Source organism: Nuphar pumila, chromosome 2 (assembly GCF_984573655.1).
Source record: "Nuphar pumila chromosome 2, dmNupPumi1.hap1.1, whole genome shotgun sequence".
Lineage (NCBI taxonomy): Eukaryota > Viridiplantae > Streptophyta > Magnoliopsida > Nymphaeales > Nymphaeaceae > Nuphar > Nuphar pumila.
In genome coordinates this window covers 127,828,051-127,855,112 of record NC_143250.1, presented here as the reverse complement: position 1 = coordinate 127,855,112, position 27,062 = coordinate 127,828,051, and the positions used below count along the sequence as shown (strand labels likewise).

The 27,062-nt window shown below is 38.7% G+C and overlaps 1 protein-coding gene across 4 annotated transcripts in view; it reads right to left on the bottom strand.

Moving 5' to 3' along the window:
- Window positions 1–26,659, bottom strand: part of LOC149847067 (neutral/alkaline invertase 3, chloroplastic-like) — a 28,754-nt gene extending 2,095 nt beyond the window's left edge. The window contains exons 1-4 of one of the 4 annotated variants that reach the window (XM_089996780.1): window positions 26,393–26,659; window positions 25,483–26,080; window positions 24,919–25,084; window positions 24,368–24,579 (exon numbers count right to left, since the gene is read on the bottom strand). In XM_089996780.1, the coding sequence (XP_089852906.1) occupies window positions 24,368–24,579; window positions 24,919–25,084; window positions 25,483–26,079 (975 nt within the window). In that variant the 5' untranslated portion in view covers window position 26,080; window positions 26,393–26,659. The other 3 variants (XM_089996783.1, XM_089996782.1, XM_089996781.1) reach the window with 3 other exon arrangements.
- Window positions 26,660–27,062: the final 403 nt, after the last annotated feature.

Genomic DNA, 27,062 nt, shown 5'->3' with positions numbered 1-27,062 from the left:
TGTTCACTAGAGAATGATTTCTAGGGAAGTAAAATGACTAATATATGTATATATATATATATGAGAGGTTGGCCCAAGTCAACACTTGTTGACTTGGAGCTGTTGGTTCTTGTCCCCTCTCTCTCTTAGACTTCTCTCCTCCCTTTTAGGACTCTCTCTCTCTCTCCCTCTTGTATATAAATAGGAGTCCATCCCCCTTGTAAATGTGATGCTTCTTGCATATTCTTCAAATAAAGCTATTATTTTTTATCTTTTGTGTATACCATGGGTGGCACTTGTAATTGCGTTCTTCGTAGCATTTGTTATTGTGTCCTTGGTGGCACTTTTGCTTGCGCATTTTGCACTTGTTGGTGGACTCTTTGTTAGTGTTTGAAAGTGTTCAACCTCTCTTTACATGGTATCAGAGCTTGGAAGTATTAAAGTTCATTTGAGGACTTTTTGAAAGTGTTGGTGATTTTGCAAGTGTTGGAAGTGATCATGTGAACCCTTGGTGGAGGAGTGCTCGTGTTCCTCATATTGCTCTTCTTTTTTCCTTTTCTCCTCCTCTCTTAGCCCTTGTAAAATGGATAACAATGATAAGGTCATCATTAAACCCATAAAACTCAATAATTTCAATTATGTAACATGGACTTCTATTATGAAGTACCTTATTTAGAGAAAAGGGTTGTGAGGACTAGATGGTTCTGATCCAGAATCTAAGTTTGTTTTTACTAAGGTAGAAGGTGAGAAAGAAGTGTCTCTAACCAAAAATGAAAAGATTAAGGCTATAACTACTTATGAGAAGTAAAAGGAATAGAGGATGAGACATGTCAAGATCATATCTTGCCTTATTAGTAGTGTAGAGGTTAAAAAGTGTTCGAGTTGTGGGGATAAAAGGCTTGGTTTGAACTCGATCCATGGTCCATATGATTATGTGTCTGGTTTTGACCCGACACAAAATCAAGTTGGAGCTCCGTCCAGGTCCGATACAAGTTTGGGTCGGCATAGGATCCAGTTTGGGGTTCAAAATTAACGAGTTGGGTCGGATTCAGAGCGAACTGCGAACCAAACCCAACTGGGTAGGCTGGGTATGGGGCTGCAAGACCCAGACTCGATCTCGAGAACCCAAAGGGTGGTCCTCGATAACCGGGTGTGGACCCGATTAATATGGGTTCTTGACCGGACCCTGAGGGGTCAGGTTCGAACCACAAGGGATCGATCCGCGAGCGGCCTGCGACTGAACTCCCGCGCGCGGGCGCTAGGAGGGTCGACAAACCCATCCCGGCGCAAGCTGACGTTGGTGCGCCCGCGGTCTGATCCGGCGTCACACTCGAGCCACACAGGCTGGGTCTGGCCTGCAGCCCCTGTTGTGTGGGTCGATGCCAGACCTGCGTATTCACGCCGATGATGGGAGGATCTCCTATAGGCCCTGGGGTCGGCCGCGTCGCAGTCATGCCAGGGTTCAGCGTTGGCGTACCTTGCTGGAGCATTTCTCGGCTGGTAGTCCTGCGCAGACCTTCCCCAATGCCCTCCAGCAGTACCGCAGGCTGATGACCCAGTTGGGCTGGGTCGATCGTTGCAGTCGTGACGATGCTTACTGCACTGTCGCCCACTGTGGTACCCACTTGTTGGGTTGTCGCCGGGTTCGCCCCTGCTGGCGATTCTATGGCGACGAGTCGACTGTCAATCCCATCCAACCTCTTTGTGATCCCAGCCATTTCTTTGTTCATGCGCAACATGTTCTCTTGCATTTTTTGTCATCATTTCCATCATGCGCATCATTGGGTCTTCGGTACCGATCACCTCCCGTTCCTTGTCGCATGCCGGATTGTTCCTCGCCTCTTGAGCCATGTTGCTGCCGAAGGAGGACGCCTAGGCTCTTATACCACTTTGATGCAGCCTTCACGGGTTCTTTGCTGATGGCGGTGAAGGCACGACTCTTTGATGCAGCCTTCATGAGTTCTTGATGGTAGTTGTGAAAGGCACGATCCACACAGTTGTGCGCAGAACAAAAATGGAATAGCAATGCCCACCACAATGGTGAGGCTTGATTTTATTTCAATCAAATGGTCCAATGAACAATACGCTGAATATAAATGAAGAATAAAAGACAAACTCTGAAGAGTAGTAAGCAAAATGAAAGAACGACTGGACAAGAAAGAACAAAATGCTGAAACGAAAAGAAGGGGTGTCGTATGGCTTCACGCAACCCTAGATAGGGCTTTTAAAGAGGATTACTAAATCCGGGTCTCGGGCCCGGACCCGAGACAGCTTCAACTTGGAACTGGATCGGCGGCGAGCCGAACTTTCCCTCTTCTGGAGTAGGTGCGCATTACCTTCTTGCATCGAGTCACCTCACCTGTGATCGAATCCTGCTGCGGGATTCGGTCGTCCATGCCTTGTGGTGGGTCGGGTTCCCTTGCCGGGTCAGGGTCATGTGGTACAGCCTGCTCTGCATCAATGAATATGATGCCTTAAAAAACTATCGAAAACATTTCCCTCATTGAAAAATTATTTAAAAAATCTCCCGATTACAAGAGGTTGAGTCTTTGGTTGTAAATGCTTTGTCCTTACCGATAAAAATAATAAACTTTTACCAAAAGTTATTCTTTGTGTTTTCCTATACTATGTCGAAAAGAAAAAATGGTATAAATGTTATGAAATTAAAAGGAACAAGCTATGTCTCAAGAAATGTCACTTTTTTTTAAAACGAAAATGGATTTGATAAAGATAAAATCCAAGGGCATTGTGACTATTCATTTCCTTTTTACCTTGCCAATGAGCATGGGAGTTGTGATGACATTCATGATGTGCGTGAGAGTGACAATAAGGACACTCATGATGCACATGAAAATGTGAACGAGGGTCTTGATACGTACTAAAGACCATCCTCCATGTGCTTTAGAAAGATATTCTCAAAATCAAGATATAGATTCCTCTAGTGTTAAAAGATTCATTCTCCTAGTAGATTTGTATCATATGACTCCTTTAAACCCAAATATAGAGCATGGATAATGAAATATAACTCATATGTAGAACCATCGTCTTACCATGATGCTAAAAATGATCAAGAAAAAATTAGGGCAATGAATGATGAATTTGAAGCTTTAGAAAAGGCAAAAACTTGAGAAATTCAAACATTACCTAAAGAAAAAAAAACTATAGGACATAGATGGGTCTATAAGATTAAAACCAAAAGTAATGAGACATTAGAAAGATATAAAGACAGACTAGTAGCCAAAGGATATAGTCAAGAATATAGAATAGACTTTGATGAGACATTTGCTCTAGCCGCTCGAATGACTATTGTTAGAACTCTTATTTCTATAACATCAATAAAAAAATGATTCATTTTTCAAATGGATGTGAAAAATGCCTTTTTAAATGGTAATCTCAACGAGGAAGTTTACATGAATCCTCTACCAGGATTAAGTTTTACACATGGAACAATCATTCGGTTATCAAAAGTATTGTATGGATTAAAATAAGCCCCCAAGGCTTGGTATGATCGATTCAGTAGTGTAATGACATAACTTGGTTTTAAATCTTGTTATACTGACATTACATTGTTTGTTAAGTCTTCTAATGCAGAAATGGTGATATTACTTCTCTACGTTGATATAATTATCATAGGAGGTGATAAGCAAAGAGTTAGTTATATCAAAGATGTATTCAAAGCTATCTTTGATATGACAAACCTTAGTTTTTTGTAGTACTTTCTTGGAATAGAAGTGACTTAATCACCTCGTGGTTACTTGTTATCGTAGACAAACGATCAAGACTCTTAGATGAAAAGCGAGTTGATACTCGAGAGGTTATCAATGCAAAGATGAAGAAAGATGATGGAGAACTTTTGAAGAATCCAACTCTATATAGACAAATGATTGAGGCTTTATCTTATCTCTCTATTACTCGTCTTGATATTTCTTATGCTATTCATTTTGTTAGTCAATTTCAGCATGCTCCCACTACAGTACATATGAGTGCTGTAATGAGAATTATTAGATATATTATAAGTTTTATTAATTATGGGTTATTTCTTTCATCCTCTTTCTCGTTAGAAGTTATTGCATGTTCTGATTTTGATTAGGGAGGATATGCGAATGATAGATGCTCAACCACATTTTATTTTTTTAGGTGATTATCTAATTTCATGGATATGCAAGAAGCAACAGAAGATGTCTCTCTTTCGTTGAAGCAGAGTATCATGCCATGATGACAACTATTTTTGAATTTGTATGGTTTAGACAATTATTATAAGACTTAGGAGTTCACATTGCAGAACCCTCAAGATTATGTTGTGACAACAAGGGCGCAGTATACATTGCAAGCAATCATACATTCTATGAATTGACCAAACACATTGAAATGGATTGTCACTACATTCGTGAGGAATTTTTAAAGAAGACCATCACGTTACCATATGTTTCATATGAGTATCAACTAGCGGACTTCTTCACCAAAGTGCTCCCGTCTCCTAGATTTCACTTTCTACTTGGCAAACTCTCAGTTGTTACATCGTGAGTTTGAGGGGGGTGTTAAGATTTTGTGTGTGTGTATATATATATACCAAAATACCCATTAGGGGCTGACTTTGTTCTTTCACATTATACTAGTGGTCATCCCATTAGGGGCTGACTTTGTTCTTTTTATTTTATTGTTTTTGTATTTTACTTTTTGTGTTTTGTCATTAAAAGGTGATGGGACAACTCCAACTAGCTGTTGGAGCTGCCCACCGTTGGGGGCTAGCCCAACAACTAGTTGGGCTGCCCCCAATCCCCTTCTCTTGTTTTATAGGGGTTCTCCCCTTTAATTTCTTAAGGCTTTCTCAAGCACTTTATAATACAAAGCATTTATTTTTACTTTCTTGGCCCTTGTGTGGGTGATGCATATTGATCCATAAGTGGTTTTTGTATTTGTTCTTGTAAGCCCATAAGAGGTTCTTATTTGCTTTTGTTTTTGTTTTTGTTTTTGTTTTGTTACATCTAGATGATTTCCTAGTTTGCACTTCTTTTTTATTTAAGTTAGAAAAATTTTCAAGTGCACGTGGAGTTTCTTGATGTGCCCGTCTAGAATATTGTAAATAAGATTGATCATCATGAAATTTTTCATCAAGAGACTCACTATCTCTTGATTCAGTAATATTTTCAAAATCATATTCACATTCACAATCATTAACATCAAGGTTAAATAAGAATGAGTACTCAGTTACTTCCTTAGCTTGATCTTTTTCAAAGTTTTTTTTTTCAAAAAGGTAACATTTCTAAAAATATATAATTTTTCATTTATAGGATCATAACATCGATATCCTTTTTGGTTGTCAGCATAACCAAAGAAGGCACACAAAATAGCTCTTGGTGAAAATTTGTCATTTTTATTGGTTAATACAAAACGTTTGCAACCAAAGACTCGTATATGATATAGTCAAGAGAGATTTGAACAAGTTTTTTAATAGGAGAAATATTTTGTTAAGAGGAAAATGGCATTCTGTTTATAATTAAGGTCATTGAAGTTTTAATAATGTGCCTATATTTTATTTTAGCTAATCTATTTTGTTGTAGTGTAAGGACAAGATCTTTGATGTGTGATGCCACGTAGATTAAGATAATTTTTAAATTCATTTGAAACAAATTCTCCTCCAGAATCAATCTGAGATATAGAGATTTCATTTTCAAATCTATTTATAACCAATTTATAAAAGTTTCGAAAATGAAAAAGGACTTCAAATTTATGCTTAAAAAAGTGTATCCAAGTATGCCTAGTAAAATCATTAACAAATATGACATAATATGCATATCCACCTTTAGATAAAACATGTGTCGCACCCCAAACATCTGAATGCATAAGCTAAGTGGTCTAAAGGAAACAAAAGTTCTATCATTGAATGGTAATATCTTCATTTTTTTAAGAATACAGTCTTCGCAAGAGAAATCATTAAGATTACAAAAAAAATTCAAATTTGGAAAATATTTGATTTTGGATACATTTGGATGCCCTAATCTCTTATGCCATACATTTAAATCCATTTTTTTGTTATTACAACAAAAAACATCTTTAGGTATTTCCAAAAATCCATATAGTAGAGTCCTTCTCTATGGCTTTGCCCAATCAACTTCCTTGACTGACGATCATGTATCAAACATTTATTTGAAGAAAAAAAAATATTACAACCACAATAAAAAATTTAAGAGACGAATAAAAGATTTAAGTTTAGTTTAGAAATGTAACGAACTTTTAGAATAAAAAGATTTTTTGAGTTTGAATGATTTTTTTTCAAAATTCCCTATTCCTTCAATTTGAAGAGATGTATTATTGTCTATGAAAATATTTGACACACTTGAGTTGTTATGATATTCAGATAAAATATCTTTGTTTGGAGTCATATGAAAAGATGCACTAGAATCAAGCCAAAGAATTTTGCCGGGGTCGGAATAAGATGAAATAACAACTCTAGTTGAGAAATATGCACTTTTGAGAAGCGGTTGAAGAGCTTCCATTAATTAAGCCAAAAACATGCTTTCAATGGATGAATCTTGTGATATAGAGATATCATTTAACTCTTGCAGAGAGCCTACCGATGCAACCTTTTTCTCATATGTTCTTCTTAGTTTAGGACATTGGGGCCTAATGTGTCCCAATTCACGACAATGATGAGCTTTCCTTCTATCATAGTCATTGCTTTGTCTTTTATAATGAGATGATCTATATGCACATATGTGATTTTTTGGTCAAGAGACGGCTAAGACTGAGTCATCTTCATTTTTTGTTTCATGATTTTTCAATCTATTTTCCTCTACTCAATTTTTCTATAGTATCTTCAATAGAAGGAACTTTTCCTCTATGAAGAAGAATAAAGGTTGTAGATTCAAATTTCGATCTTAGATTCTAGTCTGTTAATGAATTGATAAAAATGTTCCGCATCTATTTGTCTTTGGCGGAGTTCTATATCTTCGGGACAATGCTACTTTAGCTCTAGAATAGCCAATTCTTTCCAAAATTCGGATAGATCATTATAGTATTATCTAATAGTTTTATCCCTTGAATCATAGTTCAAACTCTATCTTGCACAGAGACTCGTCAACAGAGAGCACCAGAGCACCCTTCCACTTACGGGGTGAAGCTGGACCTTCAGGAGTTCGCGGGACGGTTCAATGCGGAGCAGTTCTTCGACTGGTCTTATGTTGTGCAGTTCTTCTTTGACTACCACACCGTCGTTGAGCATCGTCGTGTCTCTCTAGCGTCTACTCGGTTGCGAGGTCTAGCACAAACATGGTGGGTTTTGTTAAAATATGTAATCTCATATAATATCTCATAGACATGTAATGTTTTATCTCCTTTCTAGTTAGGATTTTTCGTTTAATTAATTCTAGTTAAAATACAACTAGAATTAGCCAAACCAGTCCATCATTGGACTGATTTGGCCTTTACCTTTTTGACTAGTCAAAAGGTACCTTTTTGACCAAGTCAAAAAGGTAAATCCAAATAGAGTTGTTGGAGAGTCCAACAGCTCTCTTAAGGCTTCTCTCTACCTCTCTATAAATATGGGGTTATTCCCCTTGTAAAGACTTACTCTTGTTTTGGGTTTTTATCTCAAATCAATAAAATTATTTATTTTTCATTTTTATACCCGTTTCGGGTTGTGTGTATTCTTAAGTTCTCTTTGTGAACCTTTGTAGTTCTTATGGTGTATTTGTGAGAACTTGTTGAGAGACATTTGTTGTAGCGTATTTTTCACTTTCTTACATGGTATCAGAGCAAGGTCGGTGGACGTGTATTGGGAAGCGTGTCATGCAACTACTCTTCAAGAAAGTGAAGTCTCTTTAAAGGAGTGCTTGTGTGTAGCCTTGAAGGGCGTGAAAGGATACTTATTTTCGATCTTTGTGGTTAAAATATTCCTCTTCCCACTTGCTTTTCTTCTTCCCCTCTCATTCCCAAGCTTGTAAAATGGATGACAATGATAATGTCACCATTAAGTCCATAAAACTCAACGATTCAAACTATGTAACATGGGCTTCAATCACGAAGCATCTTATTTGGGGAAAGGGTCTATGGGGCTTAGTTGATGGAACCGATAAGGAACCTAAACTAACGCTCACTAAAGAAGAAGGTGGAAGAGAAGTACCTCTTTCGGAGGTGGAAAAAACTAAGGCCATCTCCACATATGAAAAGGAATGGAAAGAATGGAGAATGGGTCACGCCAAGATCATGTCTTGGCTAATTTCTAGTGTAGACATAAAGAAGTGTTCAAGTCTCGCAAAATTTGAACATGCTAATGATGCGTGGGAATATCTTAAGAGAATGTATTCTCTTAAAGATATTGCTCATATATGTAACTTACAAGAAAAGGTTCAGAATATGGTTCAAGGAGAGAGAAGTATTAGAGAATACTACAATAGCTTATCCGAACTATAGGAAGAGTTGGCTCTTCTTGAACCAAAGTGGCATTGTCCACAAGACATTGAGCTTCGCCAAAATCAAGTAAATGCGGAGCATTTTTTTCAATTTATAAATGGGTTGAGACCCGAATTTGAATCAACCAAGTCCGCTCTTCTACATCGGGGAAATGTTCCCTCTATTGAAGATACCATTGAAGAGCTAAGTATGGAAGAAAATAGACTCAAGAAACGAGTCGACAAAAGCGATGATGATACAGTTTTAGCTGTATCTAGACCAGGTAATCACATTCGCACATACAAACCTCCACATATTGGGAGAATAAACAATGAAAGGCAAGGAGGCGATTTTGAAAGGAGAAAAGTTATTTGTTATTATTGTCATGAACCCGGACATGTTAAAACTTACTATCCAAAGTTGAAAAAATCTTATGAGAAGAAGGTAGTTGTTGAATCAAAAGAATCAAATGAGACATCCATTGGAAACATGTCCCTGTCTCAGCTGGTGGAGGCTCTATAACCTCTTCTTAAAGGAACTTCTCCCTCAGCTGGAGTTGCGATCTCTTCTGTTGGCACCTCCGATCCAGGTAAACCCCTATGGCTTCTTGACTCTGGTGCTTCTTTTCACATGACACCAAATTTAAAATTACTGTCGCATTGTTATGACTCAAGTGGATCGAGTGTTTTTACTGCGGATAGAACATCCCTTGAGATAAAAGGAATAGGAAATTTCGAAAATAACTCTCAAAACTCAAAAGGATTTTGTGTTCCAAAGATTAGATATATCCCCAAACTTAATCTAAATCTCTTATCTGTTTCTCAATTAACTGATCATGGGTGTAATGTTTCCTTCTCTTCTCATGATTGTCAAGTACAGGATCACCAGTTAGGGAAGCTGATTGGGGAAGGCCATAGAGAAGGAGGCTTATATTACATGGATTTTTTGGAATTACCCAAGAAAACATTATGCTGCAATGTTCAAAAAGTAGGCTTGGATCTTTTACACCAAAGATTTGGTCACCCTTGTATATCCAAGCTTCAGTACTTTCCAAACATGGAAAAAAATTGTAATTTTGAAACTTTCACTTGTGAAAAATGTATTTTTGGAAAAATGAAACGACTAGCATTTCAAGAAAGAACTTTTGTCCTCACTTGACCACTTGAATTAATTCACTCTGATGTTTGGGGTCCTGCACCAGTTACGTCAAAAGGTGGGTTTTTATACTATGTAATTTTCGTGGATGACTTTACACGATATACCTGGATTTACTTTCTCAAACACAAATTTGAAGTGCTCTTTTTTTCAAATATTTCATAATATGGTCAAAAATCAATTTAAGAATGATATTTCAATATTTCGCACTGATTCAGGGGGAGAATTTTTATCAACTGAATTTAAAGAATATTTGAACTCACATGGAATTTCACACCAAAAATCTTATCCCTATACCCCTCAAAAAAATGGGTTAGCTGAGAGAAAACACAGACACATTATAGAAACAACTAGAACACTACTTATCACACATCAAGTTCCTAAAGTTTTTTGGGCCGAAGCTATTTTAACTGTTGTGTATCTTATTAATAGGATGCCCTCAGCTATTTTAACTGTTGTGTATCTTATTAATAGGATGCCCTCATCCTCAATAAAAAATATTTCTCCTACTGAAAAGCTTTATAAACAAAAACCTGATTATTCTAGAATGAGGGTGTTTGGGTGCAAGTGCTTTGTTTTTACAGATAAGAATGATAAATTCTCTCCCCGTGCTATACCATGTACTTTTTTAGGATATGCAAATAATCAAAAAGGATACAGATGTTTTGACCCTAAAAACAACAAGTTATACGTTTCAAAGAATGTATCCTTTCTAGAAAATGAAAGTTTTTTTAAAACAAAAATTCTACTGTAATAGATGAGTATTCCTTCTTGTTGGATCTAGTTCCAAAGGATAGTGAAAGAGAAATTGATCTAGATGATCATATGGATGTGATTGATTCTGATCGTCATAGAAATAGTCAAGATTGTATTCAATACTCTAGACGAGGAAATTTAGAAAGACAGTGTGCCCTGGATAAATACACAAGGGAACATGAATCTGCCTCTTCATCTAGAAAATCCACTAGGATCTCGAGGGTTCCTGCAAAGTTTGTGTCATATCAGTCTTTTTCACCAAAACATCAAGCCTTTATTGCTCTAATTCATTCCTATGAAGAACCTCTCAGTTATGATATAGCCAAGGATCAACCAGAATGGGTCAAGGCTATGAAAGTCGAATTAGAAGCCTTAAAAAAACAAATACTTGGACCATTGAAGACCATCCTCCAAACAACAAGAAACCTATTGGTTGTCGCTGGGTGTACAAGGTGAAAACTAAGAGTGATGGCATCTTGAAAGATTCAAAGTCCGGTTGGTGGCAAAAGGTTATTCCCAAGAATATGGAATAGACTATGAAGAGACCTTTGCCCCAGTAGCTAGAATGACCACTGTTAGAATCCTAATAGCTCTTGCATCAATAAAGGGATGGCATATCTTTCAAATGGATGTTAAAAATGTTTTTCTAAATGGAACTTTAGCTGAAGAAGTATACATGGACCCACCACCAGGAATGAATATACCTAAAGGGAAAACACTTCGCCTAAACAAGGCTTTATATGGTCTCAAGCAAGCTCCAAAAGCTTGGTATGATAAGTTTAGTAAGATTATGCTTGATTTTGGTTTTCGATTTTGTCTTACTGACACAACTTTGTTTGTTAAGAATTCTGATGCAGGTATTATCATCCTTCTACTCTATGTTGACGACATGATCATCACTGGAAGTGATAAACAGGGAGTTTATGATATTAAAAAAATTCTCAAAACACATTTTGAAATGAGTGATTTGGGTTTTTTGAAATATTTTTTTGGTATAAAAGTTGCCTACTCACCTAGAGGTTACTTGCTAACTCAATCTAAGTTTGCATTAGATATTGTTGCCCGGTCAGGTATTTCAGATGAAAGACATGTTGATACTCCTGAGATTGTGAATGTCAAAATGAAGATTGATGATGGAGAGTCACTCGAGAATCCGACTCCGTATAGGCAACTTGTTGGGGCTTTATCGTATCTATCTATCACAAGACCTGACATTACACATGCGGTCCATACAGCCAGTCAATTTCAACATGCTCCAACTTCTGTTCATATGGGAGCAGTTTTGCGTATTATTAGATATATCAAAAAATCTATTTCTCGAGGATTATTTTTATCTGCTTCCTCTAACTTAGAATTGCTTGCTTATACTGATGCAGATTGGGGTGGTGATCCAAATGACTGTCACTCAACTACAGGTTTTTGTGTCTTTTTGGGAGAATCCTTGGTGTCTTGGCGATGTAAGAAGCAACAAAAGGTCTCTCTCTCATCAACTGAAGCTGAATATAGGGCAATGGCTACAACTATTGTGGAATTAGTCTGGCTTCGACGTCTACTTTCCGATATGGGAGTTGAAAGTCCAAAAGCATCAAATCTGTGTTGTGACAACAAGAGCTCTATCTATATTGCAAGCAATCGGACATTTCATGAATGCACCAAACATATAGAAATGGATTGTCATTATGTTCGAGAGGAATTTTTGCGTGGCACCATCAATCTTCCCTATGTTGCTTCAGAATATCAGCTGGCCGATTTCTTCACCAAGCATCTCGTTGCTCCTAGGTTTCACTTTCTCTTAGGCAAACTTTCGGTTATCCAACCGTAAGTTTGAGGGGGAGTGTTAAAATATGTAATCTCATATGTAATCTCATATGTAATCTCATAGACATGTAATGTTTTATCTCCTTTCTAGTTAGGATTTTTCGTTTAATTAATTTTAGTTAAAATACAACTAGAATTAGCCAAACCAGTCCATCATTGGACTGATTTGGCCTTTACCTTTTTGACTAGTCAAAAAGGTACCTTTTTGACCAAGTCAAAAAGATAAATCCAAAAAGAGTTGTTGGACTCCCCAACAGCTCTATTAGAGCCGTTGGAGAGTCCAACAGCTCTCTTAAGGCTTCTCTCTACCTCTCTATAAATATAGGGCTATTTCCCTTGTAAAGACTTACTCTTGTTTTGGGTTTTTATCTCAAATCAATAAAATTGTTTATTTTTCATTTTTATACTTGTTTCGGGTTGTGTGTATTCTTAAGTTCTCTTTGTGAACCTTTGTGGTTCTTATGGTGTATTTGTGAGAACTTGTTGAGAGTCATTTGTTGTAGCGTATTTTTCACTTTCTTACAGGTTTAACTGCAAAGGTTAAGAGATCGGCAGGGGCTAGAGCACGTGCAATCGTAAGAGGAGATGCAGAGATTGATGCAATCAAAATTTGTACCTTTAGATCACGCCGAGAGAGCCTACAAGGAGTACCTGACCCTGTGTCAAGGCAACCGAACTATGGCGGACTACACTACTGAGTTTCATCGTCTTTCCCTACGTGTGCAGATCGAGGAAACCGCCCGCCAGCAGGTTACAAGGTACATTTCTGGTCTGCGTCCTGCTATTTCTGACGATTTTAGTTGTATCACAGTTGAGACATTAGATCAGGCAAGCAGTTATGCCATGAACGTCGACGAAAAGTTGAAAGGGAGGCAGAAATATAGGACCTCCCGTAGTGAACAGTTCAGTCGACCTAAGTCGAGTTTCTCAACCAGGGGAGCAAGCTCCCCTAGGAAGGAGGACTCAAAGTTTACCCCTAGAGCAGAACTTAGCAAACCTGGCCCGTCCAAACCCGCATTCAATACCCGGTCCAAAGCCAAACCTAGTGAGTCTACCATCCATTGCTTTAGGTGTCAGGAGTTAGGACATATCGTGTCTAAGTGTCCCACTGTGAGCAAGAACACCCATCTCGTTGAAGGTATTGTGGAGTCAGCATCTGAGAGTAAGAGTGAATCATTGGTTGAGGACGAAGATGAGAGGAAAGTCGTAGAGTTCGACGGCAACGTAGAGAATCTATTGTCCATCCATCATGTTTTGACCGCACCCCGTGAGTTGATCCCTGCAAAATGGTTGCGGAACAATATTTTTAGAACATGATGCAACTGTGAGGGTCACGCGTGTGATGTTATTATCGACACAGGTGCTTCTGAGAACATGGTGTCTGAGAGCGTTGTGTCTACCTTGAACCTGAAAACAGAGAAATTGTCCCACATACAAGATGGCCTGGTTCAAGAAAGAAAGCGAGGTTCCCATCACCCAGCGTTGTTTAGTTCGGTTCTTCATGGGGGAGCACTACCACGATGAGGTGTGGTGTAACCCCTATGAGTGTGTGTCACATCCTTTTGGGTCGTCCTTGGCAGTTTGATCGCAAGACCATTCATGATGGTCGTAGGAACACGTATTTGTTTATATTTAAAGGTCATAAGATAGTCCTTCTCCCCATCAAGGAGACGGGGTTTCCCACGGTAGATAAGCCTGAGCGAGTTCCCCGGCTTGCAGGCCTATCCTACCGGTCTTTCTTGAACCTTTGTCAGGAGGATGGTTATTGTTATGCCTTGGTGGTTAAGTCGTCGATGAGTACATTGTTATTGGATCCTACGAACATCGCCCCCCTTATTGAGCAGTTTTGCGACATTATGCCAAATGACCTGCCTAATGGGTTGTCGTCGATGAGGGTGGTCCAGCACGCCATTGATTTTGTGCCGGAATCGAATCTTCCTAACCTCCCTGCATATCGCATGAACACATCCGAGCATGCCAAGTTGTTGAGGCAGGTTCAGGAGTTACTGCAAAAGGGCTTTATTCGCGAGAGTGTTAGCCCTTGCGCAGTACCCGCCCTGCTCACTCCTAAGAAAGATGGGTCCATGTGCATGTGTGTTGATAGTTGTGTGATCAATCGCATCACGGTCAAATACCGTTTTCCCATCCCTCGTTTGGACGACATGTTTGATATGTTGTCTGGTTCCTCCATTTTCTCCAAAATAAATTTAAAAAGCGGGTATCACCAGATTCGTATCAGAGAGGGGGATGAGTGGAAGACGGCATTCAAGACATGTGATGGGTTGTATGAGTGGTTAGTCATGCCATTTGGGCTATCTAATGTCCCAAGTATTGTCATGAATATGATGACCCAAGTGTTGCGCCCTTGTATAGGGAAGTTTGTTGTTGTATATTTTGATGATATTTTGATTTATAGTTTGTCTTTGTCTGATCATTTGAGTCACCTGCGTCAGGTTCTAGAGATTTTGAGGAGAGAAAAATTGTATGTCAATGCGAAAAAGTGTGAGTTCATGACGTCCAGTGTCGTATTCCTAAGTTTTATTGTGTTATCCGATGGAGTTAAGGCAGATCCTGCGAAAGTTCGTGCGATTGTCGATTGGCCTACCCCAAAGACTATAGGAGAGATCCGTAGTTTTTACGGGTTAGCCACTTTTTACCGATGTTTTGTGAGAAACTTCAGCACCCTCATGGCCCCCATCACGGAGTGCCTAAAGGGTACTAGTTTTCATTGGACTCCTGCTGCGGTAAAAGCCTTTACGATCATCAAAAAAAGAATGACTAGTGCCCTTATCTTAGCCCTTCCTGATTTCAATACAGTCTTTGAGGTTGAGTGTGATGCCTCTAAAGTGGGAATTGGCGTCGTCTTGAGTCAGAACCGCTGACCTGTTGCTTTCTTTAGTGAGAAGCTTACTCAAGTCAGGTGTCAGTATTCCACTTATGTCGTTGTACAAGCCCTTTGTTATTGGAGGCATTACCTCATTTATAAGGAATTTGTCTTGTACACGGATCATGAGGCATTGAAGTACCGGAATAATCAAAAGAAACTAAGTGCTCGTCATGCCAAGCGGGTCAGTTTCTTGCAAGAGTACACATTTATGATTCGCCACCAGTCTGGTACTCTGAACAAGGTGGTTGATGCTCTTAGTAGGAAGAACAGCCTTTTGTTGACTATGTCAGTGCAGGTCATTGGGTTCGAGCAGTGCAAGGAGTTATACCCGACGGACCCTGATTTCCAGCAAGCCTGGGAAGGGTGCACCTCCTCAGATCACACCGTCGACCACCGTTTTAGTATTCATAATGGTTACCTCTTTCGTGGGAACAAATTATGTGTGCCTGATATCTCTCTTAGGCTTCAGTTGATTTCCGAATTACATGAGGGAGGGTTAGCTGGGCATTTTGGACATGATAAGACATTCGCTCTGTTAGATTAACGATACTTTTGGCCCAAAATGCGCAAAGAGGTTATCAAGTTCGTTCAAGGTTGTCATGTGTGTCAAGTGTCAAAGGGTCATCGTCAAAATAGTGGTCTATATACTCTGTTACTCATCCCTGAGCGACCGTGGGAGCACGTGTCCATGGATTTTATGGTGGGTCTTCCCAGAACCCCACGTCGTTTTGATTCAATTTTAGTCGTTGTTGACCGGTTCTCAAAAATGGTTATTTTTGTCCTGTGTAAGCGAACCACTGACGCCTCATTAGTAGCTTCCTATTACTTCAAGGACATCGCCCGCTTCCATGGTTTACCCCTATGTCACATGGGTGCGGGTGCGGGTGCGGGGATTCGGCACTTCCAAAAAACCCGGGTGCGGGGGTGCGGCAGGGGCAAAAATGTAATATATATATAAGGGGGTCTGGGGGTTCCCCCGATGCGGGTCGGAGGTCCAATTTTTTTTGCTGGTGTGTTTGTTTAAAAACTCGTTACCCACGTTCTGCTTGTTGTGTACTTTGAGGCAACGGGACAAAATTGATGAAACGAAAGGATTGGCAATCTGATCGACCCAGCCTGTTGCGTTCTGCTGACTGTCATGATTCAATCATGTCTGAAACTCCCTGGTCTTCACGAAAAAAATATAAGCGCAAGGTTTTATGTGGTTTGTTGGAGAGAGAATCTTCATGAGGCCTACGACTCCACTGCCACGCCATAGGATTCTTCAAACTCCATTTTATATATAGTTGCACGACAGCTAAAAGAAATTTATTGGATTGGACATGTGGAAAAGAGAGGTCTACACAAGGCTACAGCTAGAGCACCCATCTCGTCAGGAGAACAGTGAATACTAATAGCCAGCAAGGCTACCACCATCATTATCATTTATTATGGAGAGAGAAAATCCTTTACGAAAAAGGACCTGGATTGAAAAGGCTCTTCAATTTTAGATGGTTTTAAAAGTGTCCCTTTATAAAACAAGAGCAGTAGAAGCAAGCAGCTGTCAGCAAAAAAAAAAATTTTAAATTCTGCAGCCGATTTCATAGGGCAAATTTAAAAAAAAAATCCAAAAAAAAAATAGACCTAAATGATCCTGGGTGCAGTCAACGCACCCAGGATCGGGTTGACCGCACCCGCACCCAGTCGCGTCGACGCGGGTGCGGCACCCTGCTAGCCGAATCCCTGTGACATAGGTTTACCCCATACGATTACCTTTGATCGTGATGCGCGTTTTATGAGCCATTTTTGGAAATCGTTATGGGCCTTATTGAAGACCAAGCTTCAGTTTAGTAGTGCGTACCACCCCCAAACTGATGGCCAAACCGAAGTTGTGAACCGCACCTTAGGAAACTTGTTACGGAGTCTAGTATGGGAAAATGTCAAAACCTGAGACCTCGTCTTACTTCAAGCCGAGTTTGCATATAACAGTTCCATCAACAGGTCCACGAGCAAGTCTCCCTTTCAAGTGGTTTATGGTTGGTAGCCCACTCATGTCGTAGATCTAACTCCAGTGACCAGTCTCCCTGACCCAGCCCCAGACGCCTTTGATGTCGTTGAGTACATGCGTGATATACATAGGCAGGTAGGTCCGAGCCAAACTCGTTGAGAGTTACAAAGCGTACAAAGCTTTCGTTGACCAAGGTCGTCGCGACATCCAGTTTCAAGTTGGTCAGTTAGTTTGGGTTTACCTACGTCCTGAATGTTTCCCCGTGGGTACGTATAGTAAACTGAGCCCTAAGAAATATGGCCCATTCAAGGTCCATCGGCGATTGGGTCTGAATGCCTACCTCCTAGAACTGCCCAACGATTGAAACATTTCTCTAATTTTCAATGTGTCTGATCTATATGCTTATTGTGGGGACAACAAGTCGTCAGAGTCGACTTCTTCCCAATCAGGGAAGAATGATGCAGAGCATGTTGTACCACGTGACCCTAGCCCGGCCAGGGAACCTGACCCACCACAAGGCACGGACGACCAGATCCCGCAGCAGGATCCGATCACAGGTGAGGTGACTCGATACAGGAAGGTAATGCGCACCTACTCCAGAAGAGGGAAAGCCCGGCTAGCCGCCAATCCAGTTCCAAGTTGAAGTTGTCTCGGGTCCAGGTCCGAGCCCGAGACCCGGTTCCAGTGATCCTCTTTAAAAGCCCTATCTAGGGTTGCGTGAAGCCACTTTTGAAGAATACAGCACCCCTTCTTTTCGTTTCAGCATTTTGTTCTTTCTTGTCCAGTCGTTCTTTCATTTTGCTTACTATTGTTCAGAGTTTGTCTTTTATTCTTTATTTATATTAAGATTGAAATAAAATCAACCTCACTATTGCGGTGGGCATTGCTATTCCATTTTGTTTTGTGCACGACTGTGTGGATCATGCCTTTCACAGCTACCATCAAGAACTCGTGAAGGCTGCATCAAAGAGTTGTGCCTTCACCGCCATCAGCAAAGAACCCGTGAAGGTTGCATCAAAGCTGCATCATTTATCAAACAAACCGCCGTAAGAGTGGCTTCAGCCCAAAACATTTTTGAAACATTTCTTGATATAAGAAGTGTTCTAGTAGTCTCAATAATATATCTATACTTCATTTCAACTAGTGCATTTTGTTGTGAAGCACAAGGACATGATTTTTGGTGAACAATCTCATGTAAGTCAAGATAGTTTTTTAAATCATTTGATACAAATTCTCCTCGAGAATTGGTTTTAAAGATTTTAATAAGTTTTAAATTGAGTCTTTGTATAACAATGAAATTTTTGAAAACAATCAAATACTTCGGATTTATGTTTAAGAAAATATATCCAAGAGTGTCTACTATAATCATCTACAAAAACAACATAATAAGATACTCTTCCTTTGGATATAACTGAAGTCGATCCCCACACATCCGAATGTACCAACTCAAATGGTTTCCTTGATATAAAATAACTAGGCCCAAAAGGTAAAGATTTCATTTTACCAAGGATGCAATCTTCAAAAACAAATTTCATTTATTTATAACTTGTAAGAAATTGAAACAAATATAATTTTTAGACACTAAGATGTCCTATTCTCTTGTGCCAATTTTCTATATCTTTCTTTTTAACAAATTTATAAAAAGTATGTTTTGATAATTCAAGATTGTTTATAACATAGAGATCTCCTCTTTCATAGCCTCACTCAATCGGCTTCCCGAACTGGAGATCCTATATGAAACAATCATTAGATGAAAATAAGATTTTTCCATGTTCTGCAATTTGAGAAACGAATAAGAGGTTTAAATTTAATTTTAGTACTACTCTAATATTTGGTACAAAAAAAAATTGATGTTTTTGTAAGACCCAAAACCTTTGATTTTTGAGGAAGTTTCATCGGTGGTTGAAACATAAGAATCATTTGGGTTAGTATGACATTCAGATAGTGTAGACTTATTTGGGGTCATATGAAAAAAAAATGAACAGCGGTTATAGTGCCTCCATAAGTTGTGCAAAGGATAATGAGTTGATGCATTTGCAGTCATCTACATTATTTCTTTCAAAAGATGGTTTCCCCGAAGCCATCTTCTTATCATCTCTTTGATCTTCTTTCCTTCTTTTAGGACAAAAATGCTTGATATGACCTGTCTCATAGCAATAATAGCATATTAGTTTGATACTTTTCTTGTATTCATGATCGCCTCTTTTATCATTTTGGCTCCTTTCATAATCATTGGGATTTCTTTCATTCTTATTTTTCCAAAGTGAAGGGGCTTATAAGCCCTTATGTGATTTTTGGGCTTTGACATAGCAAGCACGGATTCTTCTTTTAAAGATATGTTTTTTTCAGCATATTTTCTTCCATAGTTAATTCTTCAAGTGTTTCAACCATGGTAAGTATACCTCCTCTATGAAGAAGGGCCGATTTGGTCCCTTCAAATTTGGGCCAAAGCTCATTTACAAATTGATAAAAATGCTCTATTTTAATTTATTTTTCACGGTGTTCTACATCTTGTCGACAATGCCACTTTGGCTCTAAAAAAGTCAAATCATCCCAAAGAAGTGAAAGCATTATAATATTCCCTAATGATTATCTCTCTTTTGGTCATAGTTCGCACATTATTTTGCACATTGCATATGTGAGTTATATCCTTATAGATATCTTTAAGATACTTCCATGCATCACTAGCAAAATCAAATTTTGCTAAGCTAGAGCATTTTTTTATGTCAACACTATTGATGAGCCATTCAATTATCTTGAAATGACCCATCTTCCATTCTTTCTCGTATTCAGTGATGACCTTAGACATCTCTTCTCCTTGAAGAGCCACTTTATTTCCATCTTCTACCTTAGTAAGTATAAATTTAACATCTCTTTTGGTGTCATCAACCAAACCCTATAGACCTAAGTCACACAGACTCGGCTATAAGGTTGATGCACCCGCGTCGACACGCCCCAACACGAGTGTAGCTTCGGACACGAGGCGGACACAGTCAACCAAGTGTCGGACTCGGTCAACGCATCGGGGCCGAGTTCGTCCACATTTTGGACTCAGTCAACTTTAACTGAGTCTGTGTCCATTTTTTAGGGCAAAAAACTAAAAAAAAATGAATTTTTATATTTTTTTAAATATATATATAGCTGAGTCTTATTATTGTTATATATATATATAAATAGTTGTGTCCCCTAATGGACACAACTTTGATCGAGTCTTACTATTGTTATATATATATATATTTAAAATATATATACATAGTAGTGTCCCCGTGTCCAAAAAATTTGAAATTTCTCTGCACCCGTGTCGCACCCGCACCCATGTGACATAGCTATAGACCCTTTTCTCATATTTTATGTTTTACCATGGACGCCTACATCATATAGTTAGTATCATTGAGTCTTACGGGAATAGAGACGACCATTTCTCTTTCACCCTCCATTTATACAATAATAAGAGAGAGAAAAGAAAAAAGAAGGTAGCAAGAATTTTGTTAACTTTGATGGTGTACTTTCCAATGCAACGATCTCACGAATCGATGCTCCACCAATCTCATGATATTCCTCTTGGCCATTCTGAATGAATCACAACCCAAGAGCACCAAAGCTATGATACCATGCAATGAAACAAGAACAAAAGCAAATAAGAGCCTCTTATGGACTTACAAGAACACAATCAACCCACAAGAACTACTTATAGATTAATCCACACCACCCACACAAGGGCCAAGAGAGTAAAAATAAATGCTTCATATTACAAAGTACTTGAGAAAGCCTTCAGAAATTATAAGGGGAGAACCCCTATTTATAACAAGAGAAGGAGATTGGGGGCAAAACAGCTAGTTGGAGTTGTCCCATCACCATTTAATGACAAAATACAAAAACAATAAAATAAAAAAGAACAAAGTCAGCCCCTAATGGGCTGACCACTAGGATAATATGAAATGACCAAAATATCCCTGATGGGTATTTCGGTATATATATACATATAAATACATATATATACACAATCTTAACACTAGAGTCTGTCAACCTTTATCTAAGTTTGTATCCTATGACTCTTTTTTGTCCAAATACCAAACATGCATAGCTCTAATACATTCATATATAAAACCCTTATACACTCGAGCCAAAGATCACTTAGAATGGGTTAAAGTCACGAGGGTGAAATTAGATGCATTAGAAAAAGCTCATACTTGGACTATTCAAGATCTTTCAAAGGGGAAGAAACCCACAGGTTGTATATGGGTATATAAGATAAAAACCAATAGTGATGGGACCCATGAGAGATACAAAGTTAGGCTAGTCACCAAAAGATATGCACAAGAATATGGTATAAATTATAAAGAAACTTTTGCACCAGTTATGCGAATGACCAAAGTTAGAACCCTTTTTGTAGTTGCTTGAATTAAAAATTGACCCATATATCAAATGGATGTTATTTCGGTATATATATACATATAAATACATATATATACACAATCTTAACACTAGAGTCTGTCAACCTTTATCTAAGTTTGTATCACTCTTTTTCGTCCAAATACCAAACATGCATAGCTCTAATACATTCATATATAAAACCCTTATACACTCGGGCCAAAGATCACTTAGAATGGGTTAAAGTCACGAGGGTGAAATTAGATGCATTAGAAAAAGCTCATACTTGGACTATTCAAGATCTTTCAAAGGGAAAGAAACCCACAGGTTGTATATGGGTATATAAGATAAAAACCAATAGTGATGGGACCCATGAGAGATACAAAGTTAGGCTAGTCACCAAAAGATATGCACAAGAATATGGTATAAATTATAAAGAAACTTTTCGAATGACCAAAGTTAGAACCCTTTTTGTAGTTGCTTGAATTAAAAATTGACCCATATATCAAATGGATGTTAAAAATGTCTTTTTAAATGGCAATCTTGAAAAAGAAGTATACATGGAGGCACCTTCTGGTATAATAATACCTCAAGGGAAGGAACTTCATCTAGAAAATGCATTATATGGCCTAAAACAAACTCCCAAAGCATGGTATGATGAATTTAGTGATGTTATGCTTAATATTGGCTTTAGATCTTGTTTGACTGACATGGCTTTGTTTGTTAAGGATTTCGATACAGGTATTGTCATCTTACTTCTCTATATGAATGATATGATAATCAATGGAGAAGATAAACAAGGAGTTCATAATATTAAAAATATTCTTAAAAATAGTTTTGAAATGATTGATTTGGGTTTTTCAAGATACTTTCTAATAATAGAGGTTGCTTATTTCCTTAGAGGGCATTTATTATCTCAGTCTAAGTTTGATTCTGATATTATTCTCAGGTCTGAAATATGAGATGACAAAAAGGTTGACACTCCTAAAGTAACGAATGTCAAAATGAAGATTGAGGATGGGGAGCCTTTGGATGATCTAACTCCTTATCGACAGTTTATCGGAGTACTTTCTTACTTAACTATTACTAGACTTGATATAGCACATGTTGTACACACAGCTAGTCAATTTCAGCAAGCACCCACACCTGTTCACATGAGAGTTGTTTTGCGTATTATTAGATATCTAAGAAATTCAATTTATAAAGGATTATTTATATCTTCCTCGTCTGCCCTAGATTTACTTGCATATATTGATGTAGATTGGGGAGTTAATCCTAATAACAGACACTCAACTACGGATTTTTGTGTTTTCTTAGGTGATTCATTAATCTCTTGGAGGTGAAAAAAGCAACAGAAGGTCTCCCTCTCCTTAATTGAAACTAAGTACCAAGTCATGGCTACAACCACAATGGAGACGGTGTGGCGGCGAAGATTGTTGACTAATATGTAAGAACTCTATCTACATTGTTAGCAACAACGCCTTTTATGAAAGAACAAAGAACATCAAAATGGACTGCCACTATGTTCGAGAGGAGTATCTTTACGGAATCATTAATCAGACCTATGTCACATCTGAGTACCAGCTAATAGATTTTTTTGCCAAACCTCTTTGTGCTCCTAGATTTCATTTCCTCTTAGGCAAACTTTCGGTCATCATACAGTAAGTTTGAGGGGGTTAAATTGCACATATATGTCATTATATATATGAGAGGTTGGACCAAGTCAACACTTATTGACTTGGAAGTCAATGGCTAGAAATCTAGCCATTGGTTCTTGTCCCCTCTCTCTCTTAGTCTTCTCTCATTCTCCCTTTTAAGGCTCTCCCTCTTGTGTATATAAATAGGGGTCCATCCCCCTTGTAAATGTGATGCTTTTTGCATACTTGTTCTTCAAATAAAGATATTATTTTTTTATGAGTGCATGCCCTTGTTTTGCCTTGTGATTGTGCTCTTCGTAGCATTTGTGATTGTATCCTTGGTGGCACTTGTGCTTGTATATTTTGCACTTGTTGGTGGACTCTTTGTTCATGTTTGAAGGTGTTCAACGTCTCTTTACATTGTCACAGTACCATAAGTTTATCTGAAGTGGATGAACTGCTTTGCTGATTTAGTGGGGTGATTTTTCCATGCTTAGACACATTGTTTCAAATCTATCCACAAATGAAATGACACACTGCAGACTCTAAGATTTCAATTAATTCACAATTCGTCCTTTGCATAACTAGTACCTAATACTATTGCAGTGACAGCCAACCAAATGTATTTGGGATAGGACTTGATGATGATAGTGATGACTATATTATGTTGTAGTCAACTAAATATGCCCAACAAGCTCTTCAAGTGATCAGTCTGTTCTCTACACAAGTGACTTGGTTATCATTATTCTGTAATTGCTGGACACTAACTAGGAGGATGCTTCACCATTAATGCATCTCGGAAGCTAAATATGTCACATGACAGAACAACAATTCTGTGTTCACTTCATGAAACCAAATTCAGGAACTCCTTATGTGCAATTTACAGCTTAATGTTTTCGTTTTTTTTTTCTTTCCCTTCCCTCAAATGTGGAGGCCCTGGAACCAACTCTTGCTTGCTGGAAGTTTGCAACAGTAATATATGGGAAGTTCCACAGGTTACATTGAAAAGTCAAAATGATGCTTGACTGTGCAGGTCGTCTGCCAGGGTTTCAAATAAGAGTACAACTGTCATCTTTGTTAACCAAAAGCCATAGACCCTATTGGGTATTTTGCATAAAAAAATAACATCAATAATCCAGTTGTTCAGTGCTTGTTTAAGTGAAGGAAATTCTTTTAAGCAAAACCATCTCCTTGGGATGCAGGAGCATTTCGTCAAATGCTTTATGGTTAAACCATTTACACAGATGTTCACAAATGATTAAGAAACCTAACAAAGTGCACACTTGACCAGACTACAGACAGGTAACAATGCCTAAAAATTAATGCAGACAATAATGCAAAAATATAAAACTAAGCAATAATGTGTTAGAAAATGCAACTCATTACCTGTATTTCCAGAGGATGACCATGAATCCCCATCCGGCGATCTATCATGCATGATCCATCTGTCACCAATAATGTTGGGAACATATCAAACCCATCCGCAAGACAGAGCTTCAAAATCATCTTAATTCCTGTTTGGACATCCACTCTCTCCTGAACTGAAAAGTCTCCTGAACATTTTCCATAGGCTCTCAACAATATAATCCACCATAATCCTGCAGTGAAGACACGATTTTAAGAGAGAGAAGAAATAAGCAAGAACAAGCAAACGAGAGAGAAAACTCAAAAGTTGATGGCAGAGCATCAAATGCGGTTGATGGCAGCCCAAAATAGTATATATATATATATATATATATATATATATATATATATATATATATATATATATATATATATATAGAGAGAGAGAGAGAGAGAGAGAGAGAGTATACAGATGTAATCTCTTTAGTTTAGTTAGTAGAAAATACGTATAAAGTAGAAATGTTTTTATGTTTAGATGTGTATATGAATAAGCATAAAGTAAAGATGCATTAAACTAATAATAACTACGTTACCAGAATCAACTGGTGCAACGCGTCCTATTGCTGCCTCTCCAAAGTCAGGATCTAATACATCTTCTGTAGCACCATTTTCACCATCTAGTGGCACAGTTCGCACTTTAAAGCTCGCTGGCATCAAACCCTGGCCTGGGCTATGACAATCAATGGTCTTCTCCCAACTCTGCAAGAGGGTGTGACAGATAAGCCACCAAATTTTAGACAAAAAATGGAGCTAATCTAATATTATTTTCAGAAAATCAAAAGAATCTGCCACAGCTTGAAGCTCCAACTATATTATATCAACATGTTGAAGGACTTCTACTTTCAATAGCTATTGACCCTAAAGTTTTGTAAGGCACTGATACTTTTTTGTAAATACAATTCTTTAGAAGCACTATAAGCTCTACTAGTAATCCTGTGATTCTGAAAAAGAAAAAAATATTAAGCTCACATATCAGAATGCAAGTGCAAATAAAGAAGTTAAAGATCAAAAAAAAAAGGAGAATCCCCATAAAACCAAATTCAAAGTATTCATCAGTCATTATTTTTAGCTCCAAGCAGAAAGGAAACCAATATTACCTGCAACTGAAGCGTATGGAGGAGGAAGTTTCGAACAATATCGTACTCCCCCTTCAACAAAAATGCAATTCCTGAGGGAATGAAATCGCGTATGAAGACCTGATCATAATTCAGGATACTGGGATCAGTTGGGTCATTAGCCGCGATTGTTCCAACGGAACTGCCACAATAATAGACAACCGCTGCTTGCAGAAGCTCCCATGCTTCGTTCTCAGTGATTGTTTCCTTGTAAACACCCGGAGAAACAAATGGCGACCCATTGGCAACCAATTCCTTCTCCTTGACCTCTTTGCAAATCGTCGGCTCTGACTTGGTAATCTCCGGCGACAAAGCACCATTTCCTCCCAGGCCAACAAGCTCGCTCACATTATCGGTTCGTTGGCACAAACAAATCAACGAGCTCCTACCAAATTTTCCTCGGAAATCCCTCAGTTCTCTAAGGAATGCTGGTTTCCACGACACCCTTTTCTTCCTAGACCTCGATAATCGATGTGATGCACTTGAGAATCCTAAACTTCTGGAGCAATCACCATAATGGAAAGATGGGTGAAATCCCACCCAAGAGGAGACTTGCAAAACTACCTCGTTGATGCTCATTCTGTTCCAATATTAGGGCACAAAACAGTAAAAAAAAAAAAAACAAATCGAATTCTGATTCACCAGATACCCACGAATCAGAAAATCAAATTTTCAAGAGAACCCAACCACAAGAAACAAAGAAAAGGAGCCAAAAAAAAGCACTACGAATTCCTCAACATATCGGAAATTAAGAAAGATTAGCGCAATCTTATACCAACAAGGAAAGAAAAAAGGGAGAGATTTCCCCCAAAAACATCGATCTAAAACTCGTTATTTGGACGTTAACGAAAGCAGAAACGGCAAGAGAGCGAAGGAAAAAGAGAAACGCAACTTGATAATGCGTAAATTAGCCCTCGTTTGGTGATGTTACAACTTTAACTGTATCACGTTTGCACATTTTCTAATCCTCTTTCTCGTTTCGGTAGGCAAAGTCAAAGTGGCGATGATTATACATGGGCACAAAAAATAGGAGGCTGCTACATGCCGACCCAACTATCCAAAGGCAAAGAGGGCGAGTTACAGCCGTTTATCTCCAATCACAATTTGTGCAGGAAACTTTGGCTCTCGAGACGATACCGAGTGAGAGAGTCGTCTCTATGACTATGTCGTCTTCAGGAGAAAAAATAACGAAGTGAAGGAGCCGTTTGGAAATTGGGAAGGGTGGGAAGAAGTCTCGGAAATAGAATTCTCACCGAACCTCACAGCTACGGATGGCAGTGGACCGGGGCGGGAGGATAAGGTCTTCACCCCCCGCCCCGTCTCAAAATCCGAACCTCCATCCTCGGACGGGGATGAATTTTAACCTCCACCCCCTTTCATGTCCTCCATCCTCGGTCCAAAAGGGGCTGAGGCGGGGCAAGACCCCATTTTCCTCAGTCTATAGTCATTCCTTGAAGGATTGAGGATGGGGCAGGATGGGGAAAGGCGGGAATTGAGGCGGGGCAGAGAAAAGTGTAAGTCCATCCCCACCTCCATCCTCCACACAGAAATAGATTTTAACC